Genomic DNA, 27,324 nt, shown 5'->3' with positions numbered 1-27,324 from the left:
CAGGCTTCCCGTTCCTGATGTTGGCAAGAAGGGGGAGGTGAACCAGCAGCCCTATGGAAAGTGTGCAACTAATCTAATTAGGTGCACCTAACTGTGTAATATTACAGGGTACACATACCTCCTGTGTAATCTATGCATTTGAAATACTGCCTTTTTATGTTGATTGAATTGCAGTGTGGCTGTGTTAGCAGGTCATAGTAAACAATAGTTTAGTGTGAGCTAAACAGATGTGAGCTTCAGGGAGCTTTGGGTGAGCACATAGTCTTTGCTTCTTCTCAGACAGTTAAGATTAGGAATTCAAAAGATTTCATTTCTGTTTTTTATTAACTACAATGTTCTGTGTCCTCCAGACTTGGAACTGTAGTTAGGTACAGTAATCTTAACTTTATTTAGTTTGACTGAACCAGCTTTAGTAACGGTAGTTTGAAGCCAGCTTGTTTCAAACGTTAATGATAACCAGAGTGTACAGTTCTGGTTGCCTCACCAGCAAAAGGATGCTGTATAGCTGGAAATGGTTTGGAAAAGGGCAACTAAACTGATCAAGGGGAAAGATAAAGTACAAGTGGGGGAGAGTGCTGTTGTGCCCAGTCTTGCTTTCAGGCTTCCCATAGTTGTCTGTTTAGCCACTGTGAGAACAGTGTACCTCGGGTTACATACGCTTCAGGTTACAGACTCCACTAACCCAGAAATAGTACCTCAGGTTAAGAACTTTGCTTCAGGGTGAGAAAAGAAATCACGTGGCGGCGGCGCAGCAGTAGCAGGAGGCCCCATTAGCTAAAGTGATGCTTCAGGTTAAGAACAGTTTCAGGTTAAGAACGGACCTCCGGAACGAATTAAGTACGTAACCAGAAGTACCACTGTACTAGACTAGATTGGCCGGCTGATCCAGCAGGCTTTTACGTTTACCTGCCTAGACAAGCCACAGTTAAGCAAACTTTTTGTCTCCTATTGGCTACAAGGAACTATGAAAGGGGAGCACCTGAGCCCGTGACTTGCTGTGGCTCATTTCTACTTGTTCACATTCCACTAAGCTATGGCTTAGTTTTTGCATGACATGCAATCATAGCCAGTGAGTTCCTGCTACAATTGTTCCTACTAGAATGCCATCTGACACTTTTCATATGCAGAGCTCTGCTGAGAGATGTTTTAATAAAAACTAAGCAGATTTGCCATAAGCAATTTAGAAAATAATAATTTAGAAGGCTTCTGATCACATGGAGTTAATTGAAGAAACTGGAACCTCTCAATATTTATACTGACATTTCTTGGATCAATAAGAATGTGATCTAGCCTCCTTGCCACATTTCTAATGCATATAGAGGTTCCACTTCTTTTCCTGACAGTCTGTGCTTTTATATAGCGTTTATGACCTAACATATATAACTGCTGTTTATTGATTTAAAACATTTTATCCCATTCTTCGGCCTGAAAAAATCTCAGAGCAGCTTATGAAGATTAAAAGTAAGATAGTCCCTGCCCTCAGGCTTACAATCTACAAAACGCACACAGAAGAAAAGGGGATTGTGAAGGGGGTGTTGTGCGGCTCAGCAACCTTTGACACAAGCTCTTTACAAAATTCAGCAGGTCATGGAACTGCATCTAAGCACAGTTCAAGGACTGCTGATTGCTTACTTTCTGGTGGTCTTAGCAGTAACAGTTGGTAAATGACATTAGAACCAAGCACGATGGAGGTCTTGACAAACAGGAATTTATTAGGGGCATATTTTTTCTTGAGTGGAGAAGAGATGATTCAGCAAAATACTCCTGCTGAATATCAGCAGCTGTTTAAAATACAAAGGCTCTGCTCAGGAAAAAGATGGATACCCTAACAATGCAATCATCTTATTCAGATGATTAATAAATAATGTTTATTCCCAAGTAAGTGTGCATTGAATTTCACTGCAGTGGTACCTCGGGTTAAGTACTTAATTTGTTCCAGAGGTCCGTTCTTAACCTGAAACTGTTCTTAACCTGAAGCACAACTTTAGCTAATGGGGCCTCCCGCTGCCACTGTGCCGCCGGAGCACGATTTGTGTTCTGATTCTGAAGCAAAGTTCTTAACCTGAAGCACTATTTCTGGGTTAGCGGAGTCTGTAACCTGAAGCGTATGTAACCTGAAGCGTATGTAACCTGAGGTACCACTGTATTGAATTTATCTTTTAAAGCAGTGGTGGGCATGCCAGATTTGGCCCATGAGTCCATTTTCTCTAAACATTGTCCACCTCCTCCACACCCGACACCCTATGTGATATAGAGTGTGGGGAGGTAGAGAGGCTGGGCTCTCAGTTCCATGGGAGAAGGAGCAAGGGTGGAATGGGAAGCAAGAGAACTTGGTGTCGGTGAGGCAAACAATTATATATCTGGGAAGTTCCGTATTCATATGAGGATTTGTTTTGGGAATTACCTTCGCATTTGTAGTTGATTTATATGTAACACCAAACAGTAGTTTGCTGCTGAATGAAAGAACCCACGGCTCACACACTCCTTGCCCCTAGTATGCTCTGATTTTTCCTTTCATTTCAAAACAGTACTATTGCATCCAAAACAGGCAAACCAAGGTTTTCCCTACAAACCAGAATTGCAAATCTCTTTCAAGCTATATTTTGCACTCCTAGGTTGTGAGCATACTATGCTTTGCCCAGTTTGGATATAATGAAAAAGTAGGGTTTAAAAAAAATACATTTTTTGAATTATCTCTGCATAAGCTCTAGAATAAGCTCTCTCTCTGCATAAGCTCTCAAGGAGAAGGAGACGACAGAGGACGAGATGGTTGGACAGTGTTCTCGAAGCTACCAGCATGAGTTTGACCAAACTGCGGGAGGCAGTGGAAGACAGGAGTGCCTGGCGTGCTCTGGTCCATGGGGTCACGAAGAGTCGGACACGACTAAACAACTAAACAACAACAAGCTCTAGAACAGGGAACATTTGCTCATTCAGATTCCATCTTCCATCAGCCCCAGACAGTCAGGGATGATGAGAGATGTAGTCCAGCAACATTTGCAGGGCCACAGGTTTGCCACCCATGCTTTAGAGAGGCTAGAGTTTTAAACTCACTGATGCATCTTTCTGAAATATTTTGAATCTTTATTTTATTTTATTTTAAAATTTTGGTTGGCTATAGGTGACATGCAAATTATGCTAACTATATGCAGCCAAAATGTGAAATTGAGTTTGGGCTCTGTGAAAATTAATAAATAAGTGCCCAGTTAAACAGAATTTACAGAAATGAGATCTCACCAGAGCCACTAAATAGTCTTCTGACACTACTAGAAGTACCCTGTCTATTAACTGGAAAATTGCATTTCCTCATAATCCTGTGAATGACTTTATCTTTTTGATTTTTACACAAAAGGGGCTTCATTTTTTTAAACTCACAGTTGTTCCCCCAGCCCACCCCAATGCCCCAAGATGTTAGGCTGATACATTATTATGTGCTTGTTAGAGTAACAGCTGGATATATAGCTTACTCTAAAAATAAAGTGTTATTTTAGTGAAACTGGTTCTTTCTTTGGAAAATTATTCTAAAACCTCTCAATTAAACCCCATATTTAATCAGCAGGGTATGTTGGCAGAAGACAACTGCTGACATGTAATGAATTCTTCTAATTTGCTAAATTATTCTAAATAATTGACAGTACATTTAACTTCTTAACAACATGGAGTTCACTTTTCTGCAGAAACCCTGTGGTGCTAAATTCTTTATTTCCCCCAGTTCTGTAGAATTCTCAGCGATTAATTGAAAAGTTTGAACAGTTTTCAGTCAGGGTTTTGTTTTTTCCCTACTTTGAAAATGTTTAAAATGGTTTTCAAAACATGATGTATATTTTCTGAAGACAGTATGGAGGGTGGAATCTTGCATGCAAAAAAATTGCACATCAAAGTGCTTGTTAGTTCTGGTGCAGGAAGGCTTGCAATTTACATGGTTGGAACTGGTCAAAGAGTGTTGGAAGTCACTTGACATAGCTTTCCATGTGGTGCAGTAATAGAACTGCATTTGCGATAGAACTGGTTCTGCATGTGCATTGCTGCATGTGTAATTTGGACTTTTGTTTCCTTGGGACGGTTGTGACATTCTTTAGTGAGACAGGCTACCAACAACAATGGTATGGCCAACCATTATATACTGGTCTTAGAAACCATATGGATTTGTTCATGGTATAGTAGTCTAGTTCACCTTCAGTTGTTGACAGCATCTTGCAGACATAGCTGTTGTTTTAGTTAGCAGGTGGCTATCTCAAACTGTAATAACAATTAAGAACGGATGGGCTTGTTCCTTTTGTGGGGGATGCTGGGATCTAGCACAAATTCCCCATAGAAGGTAGAGACCAGGAAACTGAATTTTACTAAGTACCCCTCAACCCCACAGTGCCAGAGTGTTCTCCAATCTCCTAGAGCAGCTTTTTGGGCAGCAGAGGGAAGATGGAATTGGCAAAAGTTGCCTTTCCAGCACAGGTGGAACTCAGCTGAGCCCAAGTCTCAAATACCATCCAATCCAACTACTCTGAACAACATAAAACATCTCGACCCTATATTTTCATTCTCTGGAATAGTAAAGTTTAAGTCAATCATGAGAACTTCATATGAGATAGCTATAAGTAATTCCAGACAAAATGAACATTTTGTCTTTATTATTCCCTGAGACTGCATCATTTGATGCTTCTCAAAAGGAAATACTGCTCACAGGACACTTAAGCTTCCTAGAAGGTAACTCATTAGCTCAGTCTCATGGAAATCTCAGGCCCAGTTTTTTTATTTATAGCTAGTTGGGGGTCTGAAAATATAATGAAAAATCGATTTACCCAACAAAAAAGCAATCCTTGCCAAGGAAGGCTGGTCACAACAGTGCAGTGGAGGGCAGAGAGGGCTCTGTGCTTTTCTGGACCTAGGTGTGCAAGCAGAGCTGGCTGCTCCAACCTGGCTCCAGGTAAGTAAGAGCATATGCAGACTTCCATATCTTGTCTTTCTACATGTGATCAGACAGCAAGATGGTATCTTACGGGGAAGAAGAGTTTTAAAACAGCTTGGTATCATGTTTTTATTTTATTTTACAAATAACCACATTATGTATTTAATTTTTAATCTTTAAATGTATATTTGATGTTTTAAAAATTGTGAACTTTGCAAGGTGATTGGCTTTTCTAATGAGCAAAAGGACAGCTGTGATTGTGTTTTCCTGGGTGTTGGAAAATCAAAAAGATGAATAAGGCCAGTACAGCTGCCAGGTCATGAAAAGCTAGCTCTGTGCTTTATTGCACTAAAACAAATGCATGTTAGAAATGTAATTAACTATAACAGTACAAGGGTGCAATGTATCAGCATGAGGATGTGGGACTTTGTAAAAAGGCTTAAGTCCTCACAACTTATTATATCCCACTACCATCTAGCATTAAAAAACAAACAAACCGTTGCCCTTAATCTCTACCTGAGGGTCATCCCAAAGATATGATCAATACCAGCCAGTTAATCAATCCTGAAAGCCAGCTTGCCTGGACTTGCAACTGCGTCTGCAATCCTTGCTCACAGCTGGACACCCTTCTCCATTTGATATATTTTTTCTCTGTATTCAGCTTGTTGCTTGATAACCCATAGATTTCCTTCTGCCAGGATAAGAAACAACATATGGCAAGGAATACAGCTCCTGTGAGACCCCCACGTGCATTGGACTTGTAGCATAGCAAAGGGTAAGGCCAAGGGCTAAGTTTCATTCGTGCCTCCTTGGTTTTAGAAATGTCACGCTGTCAAGTGGTCTGTTGCTCATGAAAGGAGGTTATAAAAATAAAAGCTAACCTATAGAACAGCTAAGTAAAAAGCACCCATTTTTAAAGAAATCCACTGCAAGTTGCATTCATATATGAGTGAACCACATTTCCAGTGAAGGTCTTAGAATTTGGTTATTTGAGGACCAACCTACCTGTGATGTTAATCACATAGTTTGTCCATCTTGGACCCATGAATTTTCTTTCAGAAATAGCCACAAGGGGATCCTGGTGTAGATTAAGATTCTAGGATGGGAAATGGGTGGATTTAGCTGTCCCACCCCCCCCCCTGCTGCAGTTCTGGTATGGCCTGCTGCACTTTGAGACTACAGGGGGGGGGGGTAAAGGGCTAATGCCATCCCACGTCACTGCTCCCCATTTGTTGGCTCTTTCCAAAATACAATGTGCGAACTCAAAGGCAAACCATGTGTTTAACATGTATACAGGTAAAAGGACCTCTGACCATTAGATCCAGTCGCAGACGACTCTGGGGTTGCAAACTCATCTCACTTTATTGGCCGAGGGAGCCGGCGTACAGCTTCCAGGTCATGCGGCCAGCATGACTAAGCCGCTTCTGGTGAACCAGAGCAGCGCATGGAAACGCCGTTTACCTTCCTGCCGGAGCAGTACCTATTTATCTACTTGTGCTTTGACGTGCTTTCAAACCTGCTAGGTTGGCAGGAGCAGAGACCAAGCAACAGGAGCTCACCCCGTTGCAGGGATTCAAACCGCTAACCTTCTAATCAGCAAGTCCTAGGCTCTGTGGTTTAACCCACAGTGCCACCCACCCAAATGATGCTAGTCCTTGGCTTTGATGATGATTCTCACCTTGCTCTGCTCAAGTAGATAGTTTTATCCAATTTTTATGCTCTATGACAAGAACACTGACTGTTTAATGAACTTTTTCAACAGAAGGGGTGGGAGTTTCAATTCCCATGGACGTCTGTGAGAGCCTCCTTAGTGATTTCTTTGATGCTTGAGTAGGTTTGTCCAATAACTTTTATGTATTCCCAAGCTTCATAAGGTTATGATAGATTCAGTAACAGATATACCAGGTAGTGATTTTTATAACTGTAATAGTGGTCTTTCCATAATCTTGGCATGCCCTTTTTAGACCTTGGAGGGGATTTCTTTGATGTTTGCATTAGTACTAACTGGATACGGGGATTGTACAGGTAGGTAATGAATCTAAATAACTGGTTCTGCTGGGAAGTATATGGGGATGTAGTAGACCCATTATTATATATATACTGAATGAGCTATATTTCACCAGTATTTAGATACCTTGATTACCTACTTGTTTGTTTCTTAGCTCATTCAAAGTTCTGGTTTTAAACATCCAAGGATCTAAACAGTATCAGAACAGCGTTTCAGAAGATCTCAGTTAAAAATGAACTTGTTTGTTGTTGAGATCATCTATATAGAGATCTGGCACTGGGTGTCCCCACCTTCTAAGGGGGATGGCTTTTGGAGACAGGGCCTTCCCAGTTATGGTGGCTCATCAGTGCCACCATACACCTTACACATGGTGGTCACTTTGCACCAAAATTGTTTACTTTTAGGTGTCGGGTAAAGAGTATTCTGTTTGCCTGCCGGGCAGTGGCGTAGCGTGGGTTGTCAGCACCCGGGGCAAGGCAAGTAATTTGTGCCCCCTAACCCGTGGATTTTAGCACTCGAGTGCGAGCGCCCCCCCAGATGTTGCGCCCGGCCCCCCTGCACCCCCCATGCTACGCCACTGGGGCTGGGGGCGAGCGAAGGAGCCAAGGACCCCCCCCAAAAGGCTCAGCAGGAATTTATTAAATTTATTATTTGCGGAGCCCCCGCGGGCCGAAGCAGCCGAAGCCCCCTCCGTGCCTCCCCGCCCCCTCCTCTCCTTGGGCTGTAGGTGGAGCTCCAGATCCGGGCTTGGTGAGCGCCTCTCCTCCTCCCGGCCAGGTCCAGGGGCTTCCAGCCGTGCTCCGTCCTTGGCCCCCCCCCCCCCCGCGGCTGAGACTTGGGCTGAGAGCCGGAGCCAGCGGCGCCCCCTTCTGCCGGGAGACCCTCGCCCGCCCGCCGGCTTCCTCTCGCAGGGTTTTGGGGAGCGCAGGGCGCGGTGAGGCCCCTCGGAGCTCTCCTCCCTCCCAGTCGACAGAAGCAGCCGCCGCCTGTGGCTGGGCCGAGGGGTTGGCGGCGTCGGCGGGGTGCGGAGGCTGCCCGTGCCCGGCCAGGCGTCGGTGGTGGCGTCGGCGCTGCTGCAGCGGCTGCTCCTCCTGTGAGCAGTGAGTGGAGCGCAGCCGCAGCAGCGGCGGGGGGTGCGCGCGCGCGCTAGGGCGCAAGGCTGGCGGTGGCGGCGGGGAGCCCGGCGGAGGAAGGAACTTGTCCCTTCCCTCTGGACTCGCGCCCCCCCAGATATTGCGCCCGGTGCAGCCGGCACCCCTGGCACCCCCCACGCTACGCCACTGCTGCTGGGACATATGATGGGTTTTAAGTGGCTTTAGCGGTCCAATTATTTTAAATTGCTTTTTTATCTACCACTTGCTGAAACTTTGCTGCCCATTTTGTTACTTTGCTTCCTCTTACTTTGACATGGTCATTGTTGCTGGTTTTGAAAATGTTCCTGAACCACGTTGATTTGAAAAAAATGAAAGATAGAACAGAAATATTTTACATTTCCAGGATTTTTTCCTGTGGGGCCTACAAGATAAGGGAAAGAGAGATTACTTTACAGCATGTTTCTTCCTTGGTCCAATATTCAGAGCCGACTGTGATTGAAATAAGTTGTTATGTGAGATATATATAACAGTGAACAACAACAAAAATCCATGCACATTTAAAAATTCCTTTTTATTAAATTCTTGTTGGGACATTAAATCAATGTTGTGATGTTTTTATGATCTCTAGATACAGTCTGCTTCTTTTATTCTGCGGGATCGTTACATTTGTTTATTGAAAAAAGCAGTTCCTTCCTCTTAACATGTCCCTTTAGGGAAGTTGTTGTAAACCTGCCGAGTTTATCCAAGGCTGCCAACATTTCAGGTTGACAGTTTCAGTGGGGCATATAAATCTCAGGGCTAAATTGAAATCTGGGATTAGCATAGTCCTTGGGTTAGCACACAACAGTTTTTTAAAGGTAGAACTAGATGATTTTTTGAAAGCCGCTTCATCAGTCTTGCATTACAAAGTATATTTAATTAATTAGCTAAAACTGGATGCATCAGCACATTCTGCCATCACATTGACAACAACCTGTACTTATCCCCCCTCCCATTTTTGAAAGGAATGTTTGCCTGCATTGGGTGTCCCCCTCCCCTGCAACACATTTTAGGTTTATCTCAAAATGTGTCCTTTGAACATTCCTTAATTAGGAGACTTGTGATGAATGTCAGACTAATTCTAAATTACTAGGGCTATGCTGCACATTAGGAAATCATAAATATTTACCAAGATATTTATATTCTGGATGTTAATGGGCTGCTTTAAATTCTCATTTAACATAAAAAATTACACTGTCAGGACTGCAAAAAAATTTGAGGAAACAAAATGTTTGAAGTGTGGAGGGGAGGGGGTAAGAATTCAGGTTTAATCAGGAGAGTCTAATAATTTATGGGTTTGGGACCATGAGATGACAGGTAACTGTTCTTACAAGATTAATCATCTATCAAAACTTGCTCTTTTTTATTGTAGGTGGTGATGTCAAACCTTTTACACCAGAAGAAGCCAGAGAAATTGTGATGTCTCTCCAGAAACCTGCAGTTTTCTGCAACATGGCTTTTGATTGGCCAGCACTTCATTGGAATGCTATATATCTTGCTAAGCTATTGGCTGGAAAGAGAATGCGTTTTCGAATAGGAATGAAGGACACGGGCACAGGTAGGGGATGCTTAAATGCAATGTGCAACCCTGTTCCACACTTCTCCTTACCTTTATGTTTTTATTTTATTTTAAAACATTTGTCCCACATGTCAGTCTAGAACAAGATGAGACACAATCATAATAAAAATCCTAAACATGAAAAAATCTTAGAATAACAAATAAAACATCATTAAACACTGAACAAACATAAAACCAACAGAACATGCAGAAATCAGCTGTTAAATATTTCCTGATAAAGATAAATCATTTTTGTTAAAAAAATTTTTTAAAGCATCTTAAGCACACATATCACCCCCAAGTATTCTGGAATAAAAATGGCTAAGATTGTCCCGAATGGATAGTAGAAAGTAGGCCTAGCATGCATTCCTAAGAAGAGTTTGACAGAATGAATGCCACCGTGACTTGCTCTGTCAATGTCCAAAACTTAGGTCATATAGTGGTAGCATTTAGGGCAAGATCTTAAGCACACACAGGTATTCTTATGGGAGGAGCCATTCATAAAAACAGAGGTGGGGAACTTGTGGCCCTCCGGGTGTCACTTAAAGCCAGCTTCCATCAGCCTCAGCCAGCAGGGCATTCAGTGGTCAGGAATGATGGGAATCGTAGTCCATTGATATCCTATCAACCTACCCATGCTCTGGTCATGGGGTGGTAAACTTTTTTTGGCTCTAAAAAGCAGACCCTTATGAGGATCGCTCTCGTGGGCCAAATTTGACGTCGCTCACATGCCATTTTTATGAAGCCACATGATGGACAGTTGGCTTGTTCTGCTCACCTGTCAACATTCCTTGCACAGGTTTCCCAAGCTCCTGACTGCCAGCGCAACGGGCACTGAATATTTATGTATGATGAATTTGCGTACATGAATATACTTCGGTATGTTTTGTGGTACAGCCGCAATGGCTGCAAAGGAAGATGTCTTGTAGATGTTCCATAAAAACATGCTGTAGCACAATTATGAATATAAATATACTGTACATAAAAGACGGATGCCTTTTCTTGTTGGGATCACCATGTTTTGGAGAGGTTTCTCCATAATAAGAGGAATCCTTATTAGGAAAGGATTTTGTCCCCACTGAGCTAGAGTAACAGTGCTCCCCGCTTTGCCAGCACAGGCTGTTCAAGGATTTGAATGGTTATTAGGGCACAGACCCATGCGTGCATTAATTTATACATACAGGCATATCTGGACAAATTAAGGTGGCGGATTTGTGAGATCGGCACATCAGCACTACACTTTGCCAAGGGAAAGGATCAGGAGCTCTAGGGCTCAGACCCCTGGGCTATCCCCTAACAATGCACCTGTGTTGAGCTTTGGGGAGGAAACAGATACCTGGTCAGAGCAGTTACCACACAGGGAGCAGGGTACCACGGCCCCTTTGCCAGAGTGTGTTGCAGCTTCTGTTATTGGACACAACAGTGTTGCTGGTTGGCTATGGGGCAGCTGAGCCTGGCAGTCTCTGACCTCCAGGACTTCCTGCAGTTTGTTTGTTGGGGCTGAGCAGCCAAGAGGGCTTAAGCAGCTCAGTTGTGGTTAGAGGCAATGGATTATTGACTAGCTGGCAACTGTTCCCTTCCCAATACAATGCCGCTTATCAGTATTATAAATATTTTATGCGGCTTCATTCATGCAAAATCCTTTTAAATTCTTTGATTACTGATGTTGTGCAAAGTATTTATATATTTTTAAATGAAAATCGCCAAGAGTAATACACATTTCATCATTTGTCCTCTATTCACTGAGATCAATCAGAACTCCAGTAATAGAATACATATTAATTTCTCTCCTAAATATTGCAACAAATCTACCATCCCTACAGCTTTGTGGCTGCCTGTGTGCTGCTACTGCTGGCAACTGCAGAAATGAAAAGGCATCAGAGATGGAACACCCAATTCTCAAAATATAGTTACTTGCTGTTTAGGAGGGACATGTTGCCTTTGGCACAAACTCCAGTGCTTTCTGAAGCAGATGAGAGTCATTTGTGAGCTTGACTCTCAGGTTACCTTGGGTGTCCTCACTGTTTGGAGACTTACCAAATGACTGCACCTGCTTTCATGCACATACCTCTAGACATTTTTGAAGTGTGAGTGAATGAGGGTGGGAAAAGAATGCTGCAAATGCCCAATCTTTATATCCTCTAGGCCTCTTTCTTAAAAACTGCAAATGGGCTGAGAGGTGAATAACAAGGAAAGCACCAGTGCCATCCAATGGATTTGGTAATAATCAACTGATAACAACAGCATTCAGTCCATAGAGACAAACTCTACTCAGGAAGCAGTACTGAGGTCAAAGTCTTTCTGTACCTTTCCATCCCTAAATTGAAAAATCCAGTATTAAGGCAACCCCATCACCACCACTTGTGTGTGTCTGGCATAATACTATTGTATGCTAAATAGGTCAGAGGTATCTTTGGGGAAACCCATTACACACCCACTAGAAAGATGTGTCTTTCTACAGCCAAGAAAAAGTAAGCCTAGAAAAACATGTGACATATGTAATTGACGCAGTGTCTTTATGTCAGTTCTTGTGAAGGACATGACTGCCCCATCGGTTCCTTTCATTTTATTTTATTTTAGGTTAATGAGCTGATGTTTCCAAGATAGCTGCATTTTTCTGATTTAGTTATTTCATTATGATCGACTGACTGTACTGGTGATAGCTTTTAATTATTCACTAAGCGCCTAATGAATAATTTTGTATTTCTTGCTGAATCAAAAATAAATTAAATCGAAGTCTCTGCATTGGGGATAATGGAACCAGCTATACAGCTTTTTGCCTTTTCCATTAATAGTGAGGATTTTTCCAATAAACTATCCAAGTGAGATATGTTTCTTGATTTTTTCCAAATATTTGCCTTGCTTATCTCAGAAAGAACCAGAGTTATATGAGAATATTGTCCTTGCCAAATCAAGTCATATATATCTTTGTGGGGTAATATCCCCTTAATCAGCTCATATTTTCACAAAGTGATGTGTCTTGCATTCATGGTTCTACATCGATAACAAGCAGTGAACTGTAGTAGAGGGGAGAAAATGAATGCAACTAATCTAAAGGCTGCTATCATACATAGCCCAGATCCATAACTTACAAATTTGGTGCAACACAGGAATAACCCCCAATCCTTTTGTGGGGGTTGTGGAGGTGAATCACATGAGTGAGGCCTTTTCTCATATGCCATTTCCCCCCACATTAAAGGTTATGTGTGTGGTAAGTTTCCCGCTGCTGCCCTGTCTTATGTACCCTGTACACCCAGGGCATATCTGAACCAAGCTAAAATATAATGCCAGGGCAGGGAACCTGTAGTTCTACACATTATCATTTTGTATTAAATTTCTATTCCGCCCTTCATCTGAGCAGTTTGCAGTAAAAAAAAACAACACAAAAAAGTAATAATGTAGTAACAAACAATACCCTACCACACACAATTTAAAAGGTCACATAGATTGTTTAATTAGCCAACGGCCTGGGAGAAGAGGAATTTTTTACCTGGTGCCTAAATATATGTAGCAAAGGTGCCAGGCGAGCCTCCCTGGGGAAAGCATTCCACAGTGTTGTGGAATACAGCTTCCACCCGTTAGCCATGCTTACTGTGGCTGATGGGAGCTGGAGCCTTACTTCGCCGGGGGGGGGGGTCACTAGTCCTCCATCCCTTGTTTGCTAGAAACTGCATGTGCACAATTTTATTATTTAAGGTATAGTTATGATTTCTGAAGAAGGTCTTTGTACAGCACCAAGCCAATTTCTGTATTTCTGATCACCAGGTTTGTCTTACATTCTTAGCCAATAAACCTTATAGTGAACTGAAGGGGGTGGTGGAGAGAAACTGATATCCAAGCTGGCCATATAGAAAACTACAACAATAAGTTTTGTTCTTTTGCCTGAAGGAAATTAGAACAAATGTATGAGCTTGTGATGGTAGCAATTCCCATGCAGTCAGAGCAATGAAGAATGAATGCCCTCGGAGCACTGACTTGCTTGTAAGAATGAAAGGCGTCCATATTTAAGCAGCTGTAGAAGAGTACTGGAATGAAGGCTAAATGATTGTTCTGTCATTGCCATTCATGCAGTCCTTTGCAATTTGCTTTCCTCAATAATAATGGTTTCGGTCCAGTATATAATTTCATATATTACAGTGGTTTTTTTGGTGCAAGGACAAGCTCTGATGAGAAATGAAGGTTTCTGATTAGCCACAGGAAATATGTGACACAGTGCAAGATAGAATACTGCAGCCTTTAGTCCCGTGTGGTATGATGAAAAATTGTGACTGAATTTGCCAGAAACAAGATGTAGAAATTGATTCCATACAAATGTAGGTTTTTTAATGTGCTGCCTAACTACCTTCTTCCCCATTCCCAGTGCATTTAATATAATGCAAAGCTATATGGCTGAGGTGGCCCTCCAGATGTTGTTGGACTACAACTCTCATCATTGCTGATCATTGTCCATACTAGATGGGAGTAAGGCTGTGTTCACGATAGTGGCTTAAATCATTGTGAGGTTGTAACCCTTCCACTGCATTTCCAAGTTGCTTTCTCATGCCGCTGTTCACATCAAGGCAGGGATAGGGATGTTTTTGCCCAATGGTTTCTTTCCTAAAGTTGGTGCAGCTTCCATCTGTCCATGCACCCTCATCTATGCATGCAAAGCTGAACGGTTCACACTGCAACAGAATGGCAGTGCCTTTGAATCACTTGGAAGGCAGTTGGTCTCAAATGAAACCAAAGAATATATGCTGCTAGTACCAGCCCTTCATTTTGGTGCTTATCGTCCTACACACACACACACACACACACACACACACACAGATTTCATAATATATTTTGGGCCCTCATTGAAAGTCAGCCGTGATGGTCATCCTGTTTTCTTTTCCTGTTGAACAGCTCCTTTATCTTTCCAATAAAGGATTCCTGCTCTGTGTATATACCTTTTGAAGAACTACCTTGAAAGAATTGTTTTGGCACTCCAATGAAACTGTCTGTGTCACTAATAGCATTTTGAAAAGAAAGGCCATTCTTGTTTTCGTTCTGTTAACTGCCCTTATGTGCTCACAATTAAGGTATAACCTTTTGGAAAAAGACATGAAACCAGTAAATTCAGACTGGCTATAAGAAAAGTGATAAAATAGCAAGCCAGTTGCAAGAGGTTATGCAGAGGGTTTTTAAAAAAATAAAAATAAAATCTTACCAGTTTCTAAATCACGCTCTGCCTTTTGAGCTTCAGAGGGAATAGAAATAGTAACATTCCAAACGTATTAGGGCAATACCATTTATTAGGCCAACCGAAATGTCACAAAATAGCATGTCACCTTTTGAGTCCTCCAGAATGCTTCATCAAGCTAGATGGTAAACAGAGCAAGGGGGAAGGAAACAAGTTGGCTGAGGGTGAAGCCATGGAGCCCGAATCTGGTCACAAGATGGCAAGTGGGAGGAGCTAGCAGATACTCATACATGCATATGTACAAAATTTTATTTATATGTCAAACCATGCTCAAGGCGGCTTACAACATGAAAAAATACATATCTGCAAGACTGGAGCAAATGAAGAACATGGGCTATTTTCAACGTGGTCTAACATTCAGTTAGGCAGTAGTCAATGTTTTCTCCTCTAGGCAAAAAGGCAAGGCTGTCTGCCTGCCTCTCTATTTATGTACTCCACAAGTATTCAGATCCCCACATGCTGAAATGTTGACATGATTGACAGTGTATAAGCCCAGCACTGTTCAAATCCTGACACCTTAAACAGCTCCATTTGCAAGCTTAACAATATGTTGCTGATCACTACTGTAGGGAAAAGAAATATTTCTCAGACAGATGAGTTAGTCTCTACTAGTTGAAACTGAGTCCCAGATCATATGTTTAAAAATTCACCCCACAAAATAGATCCACACAGGAGAAGTAATATATGAACTGGGGCTTCTCTGCTAACACCAGAAGCCTCTTTCAACTTGATTCCTTTCAGAAAAGTACAGTAATACCTCGGGTTAAGAACTTAATTTGTTCTGGAGGTCCGTTCTTAACATGAAACTGTTTTTAACCTGAGGTACGGCCTCCCGTTGCCTCCGCCACGCAATTTCTGTTCTCATCCTGAAGCAAAGTTCTTAACCTGAGGTACTATTTCTGGGTTAGCGGAGTCTGTAACCTGAAGTGTCTCTAACCCAAGGTACCACTGTATCTGGCTACCACGTTGTATGGGTTAATTTGGTGTTTCCCAAACATTAGCTCCAGCCACATGGCAACCCTATTTTGAAATAAATGAAAATTTAAAAAGCAGTTTGTGACGATGCAAAGAAAGAAGTCAGTTCAAAGTAAGAGGGTCAGATATCGATGGGAGTGTCCAAGCTCTTTGTTTTTTGTTTTTTTAATGATATTTATTAAGATTTTTAAAATTACAGGAAAAACAAAGAAGAAAAAGAAAGAGAAAGAACAAAAGAAAAACAAACCACAATCAAACAATACAAATTGGTAAAAATCAAAATCAAAAAATAACAACAAAACAGATAACAGAGTACAATCAAAAAACAAAAATAAGCCACAAAATTTTTAAAAACAAATCCAATATTCTCAAATTCTTAACTGTCATTACCTTCTTTCATTGACCTCCTCACTCCTCCCTTTTTTTGTATCCTAGTTGTTAATTATCACAGCAAATCCTTTCCATTTTTCATAATATTCTGTCATTACATTACCTTAGTCTATTTTAACCTTATTTTACTATAAAGAACCCTAAAACTTAAAACTTACATCTTATTTATACCAATTTCTCATAACCATAAGATATTCTTACATAATTCTTTTAACATTTTTGCTAAAGCCAAATAATTTCATTCCAACATTTTTCTAACATTCATTAATTTTATAAGGCAATCCTAATAAAAAAAAATTTCCAAATTTTCTTCCAATCTTCATCCAGCGTCTCTTCCTCCTGGTCCCGAGTTTTGTCAGTCCTTTCTATCCCATCAATCTGGCGCATTAACCTGGTAATCTTATGTCCGAGGCCCTTAAGTCTCTTCCATGTCCCTTCCGCGGCTCTTCTTCATATTTATGCCTATACTTTACTTTGTCTCCTGCTCCTTTCACTCGTGGGCACTCCAGCTTGACGGTGTTTTTGACCCTTCTCGACAAATCAGCCCCTTTTCCATAGCCCTCACTAAACTCCATGTGGTATTTAAGAACATATTTCAAAGTCCCTCCAGAATTAAGAGCCCCCACAACCCCAAACATCTCACGGCCCATTGCCAGACTTGGAAAGTCAAAACATCCCTGCATAGGGGGGTCTATCCAACCCCCCATTTCCAAACCAAACAAAACTTTATCTCTCCAAATCTTGCTTTTTCCAAGTTCATTTATCAAATCCAACAACTCATGTTCCTGCTGGGCCATCTCTGGCATCCGAGGTTCAGCAACATCTTCTTCCCTCATCTGATCTGTCAAAGCACACTCCTGATTTGATTCCTGGGTGGGTTCTATATAGTTACTCACTACCTGTCCAAAATTTCCAATCGCAACAGTCATCAAGTCCGTCTTCTCGTGTAGCTGATCCAATAGGGCACTTGTTTTACAGAAAGCACGCACCAAGGCTTCTGAATACATTGTTCTGCAAGGTCAGAAGTCTTTCCCACGATCGTAATCTGTTGCAGCTGCAGAGCTCCCCGGTTCAAATTTGGTAACAGTTTCACAGGCTCCCTCTAGGGGAAGAACTTCTATTTGTTCTTTTCTTTTAAAGACAGATCTAACAACAAAGTTTCCTTTTTCAGATATTTTGTCAATATTTGTTCCTTTAAAATGCGAAGGAGAACAATGGAATCACTATGTTTCTCTTCTTTTCACTATCTGTCAAAAACGTTTGTCTATGGTCAATGAGCTTCCTTAAGAACGTCAGTCCTGACACCCGGCTCCCAGGTTCAAGACGGTGGAAAATTACTTTTCTTTACACTCTCTTCTGCAGGTTTAAACAGTCCAGAAAAATCCCCCCTCTTCTCCTGCTCCCGAAGGGGGTTCAACAATTTTAAATGATGAAGGTTAATCCTTTAGAAACTATTTTCTGAAACTTTAGTTTGCCATGTCTTTGCTTTAATCTATCTACAAGAAACAGAAGGCTGACTTCCTGTTTAGACCTTCCCGTTTCAGTACCAAATTAAGAAGAATTTATTAGTCCGATTTTCCTTTCTACTCGCAGGTCATTTTTTAAAGTCCAATTGTCCAAAATTAAATTACTCACGGGTAATTGTTTTAAAAGCCAAATTGTCCCAGGAAAAAGGCAGCGCTCTCCGGCAACGGCTATGCGGCTTCGCTCCACGGAAGAAGCAGTTGACTCTCAGCACCGCGCCACTTGCCCCTCTTCGCTCCGGAGCCCGTAACAGGGTTCCTTTACGAGTTGGGGGGGCGCTAAAGGTGCCCACCGAGTCCCATGGTCACAGGCTTCATCCGCCTGTGATTTTTGAAAGGGTCCCCACTTCGCCGTAGCGGGAAGACCCGTTTTCCGCGGAGCTAGTCCCTCCGGATCAGAGGGAGTCCGCCATTACCGATGGCGCCACCCCGGAAGTCCGGATACCAGCAGCTCTTTGGGATCCAGTCAGAAACCAAGTTTGGAGAATTATAACTCAATTCAATAATGGCATAAAGCTGCTCTGCTTCTCCCTTTGCAGTGCAAGCAAACAAGACATGATGTATTCAGCTATCCATCGTTTCCCAGTTTGCTTGAAATGGAAAACTATGGTTAATTACAGGCTTCTGTAATACACAAAGGGAGGACAGAAGGGGCTGCATGTGTGGGGGAAAGGTGAATTCATTTCTCATTTCACTGAGCCAGGATTTGATTTTCTAAGCTCTCCCAGAGTCTTCTGAGAATTGGAATATTTAAAAAAGCACAATGCTTCTGGATTGCCAGCTTTACACATTTTAAGATTGGGGGCTGTGGACCTTAGCATGGATCAGGGCCCCTGTTCCTTAAAGCAGTTGTGTGTTTACATGGCCTAAGACATTTCCCCCTGAAAAGCTACTTTTTCAGAAAGGGAAACCTAGGAAGCTGAGGCCTCTAGATACACGAACCCTTCTAGTTATACAAACAACAGAGTAAAATTCAGAGTGACCATCAATCCTAAGGAATTAGTCATAGAGTTCGTCATTTGTGCTGCATTTCATCTGAGACATTCAAGCTGCTGTAATTTCATTTGTGGTTTTATATTGCATTTAACCAGCAGTCTGAGCTGAGACACAAAAGTTATTGTTTTATCTACTAAACTGCCTTGCTCCATATCTATTCTTTATTATTGGCATTGTGTTCAGTGTGCATGTAATGCTGTCTCTGCTTATATTGCTTTAGCTCCTCTGTTTGAAACGGAATGCAGCTACGTGGAAGCTACACTTGAAGAGTTTCTGGCCTGGAGTGGGAAACAGCCATCGCGCTCCTGTGGACCATTCAGTGGTTATGAGTTGTGTAAATACTGGTCTTACGCTGACTATAAGTATATTGCTAGGCTATTTGAAGACAAGCCAGAAAATTTCCAGGTGCGTTATTAACCTCTTCTTGTCCTTTTCATGTTGAAACTATACAGAAACACCTAGGGAATCTTCTGGTTCTTACACAGCCAGTAATTAGTGTAGCATACTGTAATTTTTATTTCATTTATCATGTTTTTAGCCTGCTTTTCCTTCAAGGAGCTCAAGATAGTGTAGGTAAAGGTAAAGGACCCCTGGATGGTTACGTCCAGTCAAAGATGACTACAAGGTTGCAGTGCTCATCTCGCTTTCAGGCTGAGGGAGCTGGCATTTGTCCACAGATAGCTTTCTGGGTCATGTGGCCAGCATGACTAAACCACTTCAGACGCAACGGAACACCATGATTGAAACACCATTTACCTTCCTGCTGCGGCAGTACCTATTTATCTACTTGCACTGGTGTGCTTTCGAACTTCTAGGTTGGCAGGAGCTGGGACACCCCATCACAGGGATTCCAACCCCCAACCTTCTGATCAGCAAGCCCAAGAGGCTCAGGGGTTTAGAGAACAGCGCCACTTGTGTCCCACAGTGCCACCTGTGTGCTTTTCCTTCAAGGAGCTCAAGATAGTGTATATTGTTGTTACTGCTCAGCCTTCATTTGGCCCCTGTGAAGGTTTTGCTAAGAGGTAATCACGAGGCCAAAATCTCCAAGTGAGCATCATTATTAAGTGGGAATTTGAATCTGGTTCTTTCTGGTCTAAGTATGACACTCCAACCCCTACAACACACTTGCTGGGAATTGGGAAGTCTGTGTTTCAAATCTCACCACCATGACCTCACTAGATGACCTCCAAGCTGCTATTTTTTTCATGCTTAATCTCCCTCAGCAGCGAATAAGGATAATATTGCTTGACCTGCCTTATAGGGTTGCTGTAAAATTGTATGTGAAGCTCTTTGAAAGGTCAAAAACACAGTATAAAAGCTAAGTATCATTACAGTTTATGGAGAGATGAAGTATCAAGGTTTTTTTAAATAATAATAATAATAATAATAATAATAATAATAATAATAATAATAATAATGAAATATAGTTATAGATTTGCCTGACCAAATAGTCAGGGTTGGGGTGCCATTGACTTGTTTCTATAACTATGTGTTTTTGGTCTTCGTTACACTGTATGCATAAGTAAGAGTTTGATGTGTGGTAGGGGAATATTCACAAATATACATGTAGGTGCACTTAGGGTTGTATCCAGCATTGCAGTTCTGCTCACACCACAGACTTCTCCTTGTGCAGTGGAACTTTCCTCTCCTCCCTCCTGTAACCCCCCGCACAAAAAAGTCTGTGGTGGAACAGAAACCTCAATGTGCCCAGGGATATTGGATTGAATTCTGTTTATGGGTGCCTGTTGCCTCTCCCTGGTTTAAGCAATCATGCATTCTTTTGAAGGCTTGAATAGGCCTATGATGAGGCCAAAAGCTCATTCAGTCATGGCATGAAGCCCCATTTAAAAGTCCAGACCAGATACCACGAAAGACTTCTTAGCCATGGATGGGTTTTCTTATAAGTTCCCATCTGTTTCTGCTGTTTATTTTAGGTTTTATTTAGATAGTTTTCTAAGGTGATTTGAAGGGTACAAGAAGGCCATCTACCCTTTTTTTATTTATAGTGATTAATAGGGCCATTTAGAAGTTGTTTGAAATTTAGATTGTGCTGTTTATCATTTACAGTTGTGTGACTTAAGGTAATGATTCCATTATTTTAATGTATGAGCAGTATCTCACATCATCCAGGATTTTTTTTTGTTCACTTGATATTACATTATAGAATTTTGAGATATAAATCATAGGCAAGATATATACATGAAGCTTAAATAGAAATAAGTCCTCTTAAAGTGACATATGGGTATATTAGCTCTATTGTAAGCAGCAAGCAAAATAAATGTAATTCAGAAGGTAATGTGCCATCTGTTATGGTTGGGATACTTATAAAATGCATTTCTTTTAGCTGTGGATCTTTTTACTGTAAAAGAAAGAGCAGCCCATTGTGCCAAGATTTCAGTACTTAGCAATTTCTTTTCAGTTCATTGGATAAAAACTATTTTTCCCATAATCATGTCAGGTATTTACTGAGACTGCGGCATTTTTTAAAAAAGAACCCTCTTTTAAAAATCTAATATTGATTAAGCTCGCTCTCTTTCTTCTTAAGTTGTGGCAGAATTCAGAAAGTATTTAGGTGTGAGATTAAAGTATAGGAATGGTTATTACCCTTAACTTTATCACTGAAATACTTGTATTGGATTTTAAATTTTATGACTGTGGAAAGCTTAGAGCACAACTTTTTCCTTTGCAGCTTCTTGAAGCTTCTGACAAATGTTTGTATTAGGCTTTAGTATTTCTTTCTGTAAATCAAGTAACCCCCTACTGTTTTTTCATTCATCTGGAACCTTATCATTCACCTTGACGATTCCCAAGGATTGAATCTCAGAAAAAGATGTGCTATCTTCTAGGGAGTTAGGATTTACTGAATGTTTCTAGTATGCAAAAGCTTGGACTACTGTTCATTTATTTCAAGATTTCTAAGCCACCTTTCAAAATGTAACATTTCCCCAAAATGGCATATGGTCACCAAATTTTGAAATTGCATCTGTGTTCAACAACCGTGGTGAGGCACTAGATCTGGCCAGTAGGTCACATCCTTACTACACCTACCCCACACTGGCTAACTTTGACAGGCGAGCAGGACCTAGTGCAACCAATCCCCTTGGAGCTCTCTGACAGTGGCGATCAGCTGTCAATAAGCCCTGCTTGCCAAGAAACCATCAGGAGTGCACTTGAAGCTCCCAGTCTTACCAAGTCTTTACTTGGCTCATGCCTGATGCCACACATCGTGTTGTTTGCCTCATGGGCCAAATTAGCCCACAACTCAGAGGTTACTCATTTCTCATCTAACATATTAAAAATAAGAGAACAGCACAAACAAAAATTGACCAGCCATCCCACTAAAGCCATCTTATACAAGAGTTTGACGAAAGAGTCATGGTTGTTTAAACTAACCCAAGCTCTTTAACTAAAGGTAGATCAAAATTGTTTCGGCTTACCTAAAGGAAAGCAGGAAAAGAGCCAGATCTATCTCTTGGGGAAGTGAGTTCTACAAACATGAAGCCAGAATCAGAATTAAAAATGTCCTTAACAGATTGGAGGACTGGGCTAAAACTAACAAAATGAATTTCAATAGGGACAAATGTAAGGCTCTACACATGTTGGACTAGATGACCCATGGATTCCCTTTCAGCTCTACAATTCTATGAGTCTATGAATGAAAATACCTTGTCTCTTCTGATTGCCAATCTAACTGGCTGGTAGGACTGCAGTGAGGTTCTCTGCGGTCAATCTTAGTTCATATAGATAATGTGCTCCCAAACCATTTAGGACCAAGAAAGCTGGAGAACTCTGTTATGTAGAGCAGGGATCTACAATACTGGTGTTTCTCCAGACTGTGGCCCAGAGGCCAGAAGAGTTTCCTGCTACACAATGTAATAAAGTTGGTGCTATTTGGTAGTGATGTTTTCCAGAATGTACATACAAAATCCAAGACAAAGGTATAATGCTTGTGTTTCCATGCCATGGTAAGATATAAACCATGGCTTATAATGAATAAGCAGCATGCTAGGACCCCTGGATGGATATGCTACCTGCAACTATATGAAGGAAGGTCCATAGCTTAGCAGTAGAACCCATCTTTTACATGCAGAAGGATGTATCACTTGCATCTCCTGTTACAAGATCTTAGATAATAGCATAGGAGAGAGCTATATCTGAGGCCCTGGAGAGCAATCGCCAGCTGAAGAAGACAGCATGGAAATAAGTGGACCCCTGGCTTTGACTTGGCACAATGCGGTTTCATATTTACATAGTTGAGGAGGGTTATCATTTTTATTCTGTTCTTTAGATATATACCACTGGCTTGACTATCTTGCTGAACAAATTGGTAATTGATCAGCTGTCTTTTTGGACAAATTGTAGCCATTGTTTTAGGTGATTTGGCATTGAATCAACTGTCCATTAGATTAATTATACCAGCCAGGGTAGCACAGAGAGTGGCAAAAAGTGTCCAGGTATGCAAAAATTATTAGATATGTAGATCAAGCACACAAACACCTCTTAAATAAATCTTGAGTATGCCAAGAGCTGACACCTCAAGCATTTTCCTTTCACATAGTTTCACATAGGGTTAGTTTGGATAGCTTAGAATTGTATTTTTCCCCAGTTTAACAGATTTTACAAAGTAAATATTATGCATTTGGTACATATAATGATAAAGAATCTGAGCAGAACTATTTTTACTTTTCATGGACAATTAATTTGACCTTTCCTTTTTGGTTAGAGCACCAAATGTAAGTTCTCCCCACTAAGTTCAATTAAAGGCTGCTTAAATAATGAAATGAGCCTCATTTCTGTACATCAGCAACCAAAATGCCATGAATTGCCTTTAAACCTTCATGGCATGTTGATTCTATTGTTTGTTTTGAAGGAGCCCAAATTCTAGGTATATTGTTCTCTGCATAACTAAATGACTGCCCTCTGTGACATGAATACTACGTTCATCATTTGAGGCACTTCTCTGAGTCTCCTACCACCTGAGGTTAGAGGGGTGGTGACTGGAAAGAAGGTCTCTTCCAACTTTCCCCAACCGGGTGCCTTCCATCTGCCCTAGCCAACATGACCAATAATCAAGGATAATGGGAGTTGTAGTCCAAAGTGAGGTGGGTGGGGGTGGCCTGCACATTTTTTGCTTTGGGCCCCACCCCCCCCTGCTGGCATGCAGCCCCCAATGTAGTGACACATTTGCCCCCCTCCAATACCTGGGATAAGAGATTGGAGCGCTACCAATTAAGAATGAATAGTATCTAAAATTGAATGGCTGCTATCCATTGTGGCTATCCTGTGCCTCCACCGTTGGAGGCAGCAATGCTTCTGAATACTAGTTGCTGGAAACTGCAGAAGGGGGGAGTGCTCTTCTGCCTGAATCCCACTTGTTGGTTTCCCACAGGCATCTGATTGGCCACTGTGAGAACAGGATGTTGGACTAGCTAGGCCATTATTTGTTTCCTCAGACAAAGTGTTGTTGGAATAGTGAGATAAAACCTAATCCCACTTAGGTTGGCCAGACGTTGGTGCAGTGGTAGCAGATGGAAACAGCCAATCCGTTTGTCTGTTCATTTGATTGATAGATTAAACGCATATCCTGTTCCTTCCAAAGAATATGTGGTAAACATTATCCTCCCCACAGGGCAGGATGTCAGAGAGAGTCCATACTTGTGAACAGTTACCTGGGATGACGCCTCTTTTTATTGGATAGCATAGTCATCTGTATTCTTCTTTCAAGTACTGAGAATTTTACAGCACATCGGGTACAAAAAATGATGATTAGATGGTTGCCTGTAACTCCCTAGCCAGTATTTACATTGAGGAAACCTGCCACTTGGTGAATGGCCCTCTGAACCCACCACTTTATAGGCCACAAAGAATGATTTGACTGGCGTGAAGTGTACATATCTAGATTAAAAGCTGTTTCCCTAAACAAGGTTCCCTTAGCTCTGTTAGCGCAAAGGTTAGCTCTATTGAACTTAATTTTTCAGTTCTGATTCATTTCAGTGAATCTCTCTAATGGCACATATACCCTATGGCAATCTTAGCGGAGGATGGGGGCAGGGAGAAAAGTAGATAGAGCTTTCTGAAGATGCTATACCCACAAAGGATGAGAAAAAATCCAAGAGGTGGAGGGTGCTTAGTAACACAACATATATTCAAAACATGATTGCTTTACCTGAAGTGTATCCTTGCAACAGGACATAAGATGGTCCGACTTTGGATTTCCTGAAAGAAATGGAAGAGAGAGTACTCTGTGGATTGGCTCAGCAAGAGCTAACACTCCTTGTCATTTGGACTCCTATGGGTGCAACTTAGTGCTACAAGTGCAAGGAAGGTAACATTAACTATATATTGCCATCTGTGCAACCAAATGTGATTGATTCCCGATGATGATTCCTTCTTTTTGAATGTTTAGTTGATGTTTTAATTTTCTCAGGCTTTTTGTGATCGGGAGAGCCCCGGGCTCATTATTAAGAAATAGTAATGTTCTCAAATGAGAAAATCAATATGAATTTCTCTTGATATTATTTATATGAAATATCTTGTTAATCTTGGAGTAAACAGCTACGCCGAGTGTGCATACTTCTCCTGCTGTCACACCAATACAGAGGTGCTGCTTTTCTGCGCATACCTGACTCATGGAATTATACCAGTGCATTCTAAAGTTCTCTCTTTATAGCTGAGTCATGCCCAGTTGAATAATTTTAGACTTGGTGCTTACTGGTCTTATGGGGAGGGGAAAGGTTCTTTAGATGATAATAGGTATTATATCTTAAGCACTGCCAGAAGAGATGGAGCCACCTGGGTGTTATGGGGTAAGCTATTTCATAAGTTGGGTGCAGCCATGGAGAAGACCCTATCTCTTGTCACAGCCAACTTTGCTTCCAGCATAGGCAGGATACCAGAACTTAGGCAGGAGATAGTTTGGTACAATGAAGATCAGTCTGTTATGTAGCCGGATCACAGAAAGAGAGGCTGCATTTTCACTAACAGTCATAGCTGATTCATACTAGAAGGCCTCCACACAATCAGAAGGCGTATGGGAGCCCCAAACAGTTTAGCATTTTCCTTATAAGAAAGGCGCTCCAAATTCCTGCTTATTTTGTGCAACCTTTCCTAAACATTTTCCAGTTCTATGCTGCCCTTTAATGAGATGGGGGAACTGTAACGGGACATAGTACTTCATGTGTGGCTGCAACATGGATTTCTATCTCTTCTGTGTGTTGCACGTCAGTTGCCATTTTATTGCCCATTCGCCCTGTCCAGTGAAATCCTTTTGGGGCTCTTCACAGCCTGCTTTGCATTTCGCCATCCTCTGGCCGCCTTCTGAATAAGATGACTGCTACACCTCTTTTCTTGTTCCTCCCTTCTCCTTACAACATCTTACCTGGGAGAATGCAAGTCCAAAACTATACCTTACGCACAAAATAACAGAAAGAATTGCTAGAGAAGAAAATGGTACAGAAGCTGGAGGGTATGACAATGAAGTGATGGTTGTCGCAGGAGGAAGGAAAGGGAGACAGCCTTGATCTGAAAGCCAGGCAGTGCCAATTGCTTTCATTGTGCTCATCAGATTGCCTTTTGCTTTTCCTGTCTATGGTGTCAATAAACATGTGAGAGCATCCCTCTTTTGTTGATTATGTGGCTCTTCTTAAATTCCATAAATTTGCTGCATGGGCTATTATTTTAATTACTTTTCCTTTTACTATTTCCATCACTTAGACTTTTCTCCTTATAAAACTTTTTTATGTGCTCATTTGCTCTGCCTTGTGAATTGACAATTCAGCATTATGGATAAACACACAGAGACACATTTTTTTAAAATAGCTTAATAACAGAATTGCAGGCCTGTTCCCCAAGAACTCTGAAATCAACTTGGATGTTTCTCTAACCCTACAATCCTATCCACGCTTACCTAGATCAAAGCCTCATTAACTAACGAGAAAAGTACTTAGAAGCAAACATGCATCAGAACCATAGGAAGCTGCCTTATACTGTAGTCCAGTAATATCTACTTTGACTCTCTCCAGGGTTTCAGGCAAACATGCCTTTCACAGCTTCTGAAGCTCTGGACTTTAAATGTTCAGGATTGACCCTGGGACCTTCTGCATGGAAGGCATTTGTTCTATCAGTGAACTATGGCCACTTCCCCCAATTGCTAGGATTGGGTTGAACATGAAAGTAAATTAGACAGCAGGCTCCCTACAGAAAAATCTTGCTTTATGTTGTTAGGTTCTTCAAAGGGAGAAGAAACCTGCACTTGCTAGGATTTTCATATTGTGCTAAACTCCCGTACCCCCAAGGGCAGAGCCAGGAAATTCAAGCAATGGGGGTCTATGCGCCACCCTGGCATTTTATGAGAGTTAGATGTCTAAATAGACAGATTGCTTTCCTTGGACTAAAGTATGGTGAGCATAAAAGACAACTGAGAGAGGAGGAATAACCAAGATGCATGCAAGAATATAAACACTGGATATGCTGTACGTCATAAATATATTGAAATATGGCAGCCAAACTACTGGAAATGTGTAAACTGGATATCTCCCACAAAGGTGCACCTTTTGGTTTGTTCGGAAAAATTAAGATCCTGAGTAAACACAAACTGCAGTATCAAGTTCAATAC

The 27,324-nt window shown here is 41.5% G+C and overlaps 1 protein-coding gene across 3 annotated transcripts in view; it reads left to right on the top strand.

Annotated features, from left to right (window-relative positions):
• The window catches only part of HSPBAP1 (HSPB1 associated protein 1), a 54,300-nt gene that overhangs the window by 4,604 nt on the left and 22,372 nt on the right, over positions 1–27,324 (top strand). For 2 of the 3 annotated variants that reach the window (XM_081188804.1, XM_081188806.1), the window contains exons 2-4: positions 9,420–9,605; positions 18,931–19,115; positions 24,899–25,035. In XM_081188804.1, the coding sequence (XP_081044930.1) occupies positions 9,420–9,605; positions 18,931–19,115; positions 24,899–25,035 (508 nt within the window). Of the gene's footprint in view, positions 1–6,506; positions 6,599–9,419; positions 9,606–18,930; positions 19,116–24,898; positions 25,036–27,324 lie in introns of those variants that run through there. The other variant, XM_081188805.1, reaches the window with a different exon arrangement.

The sequence above is a fragment of the Podarcis bocagei genome (genome assembly GCF_964188305.1).
Source record: "Podarcis bocagei genome assembly, chromosome: 1".
Classification (NCBI taxonomy): Eukaryota; Metazoa; Chordata; class Lepidosauria; order Squamata; family Lacertidae; genus Podarcis; species Podarcis bocagei.
This window is presented reverse-complemented; position numbering and strand designations above follow the sequence as displayed.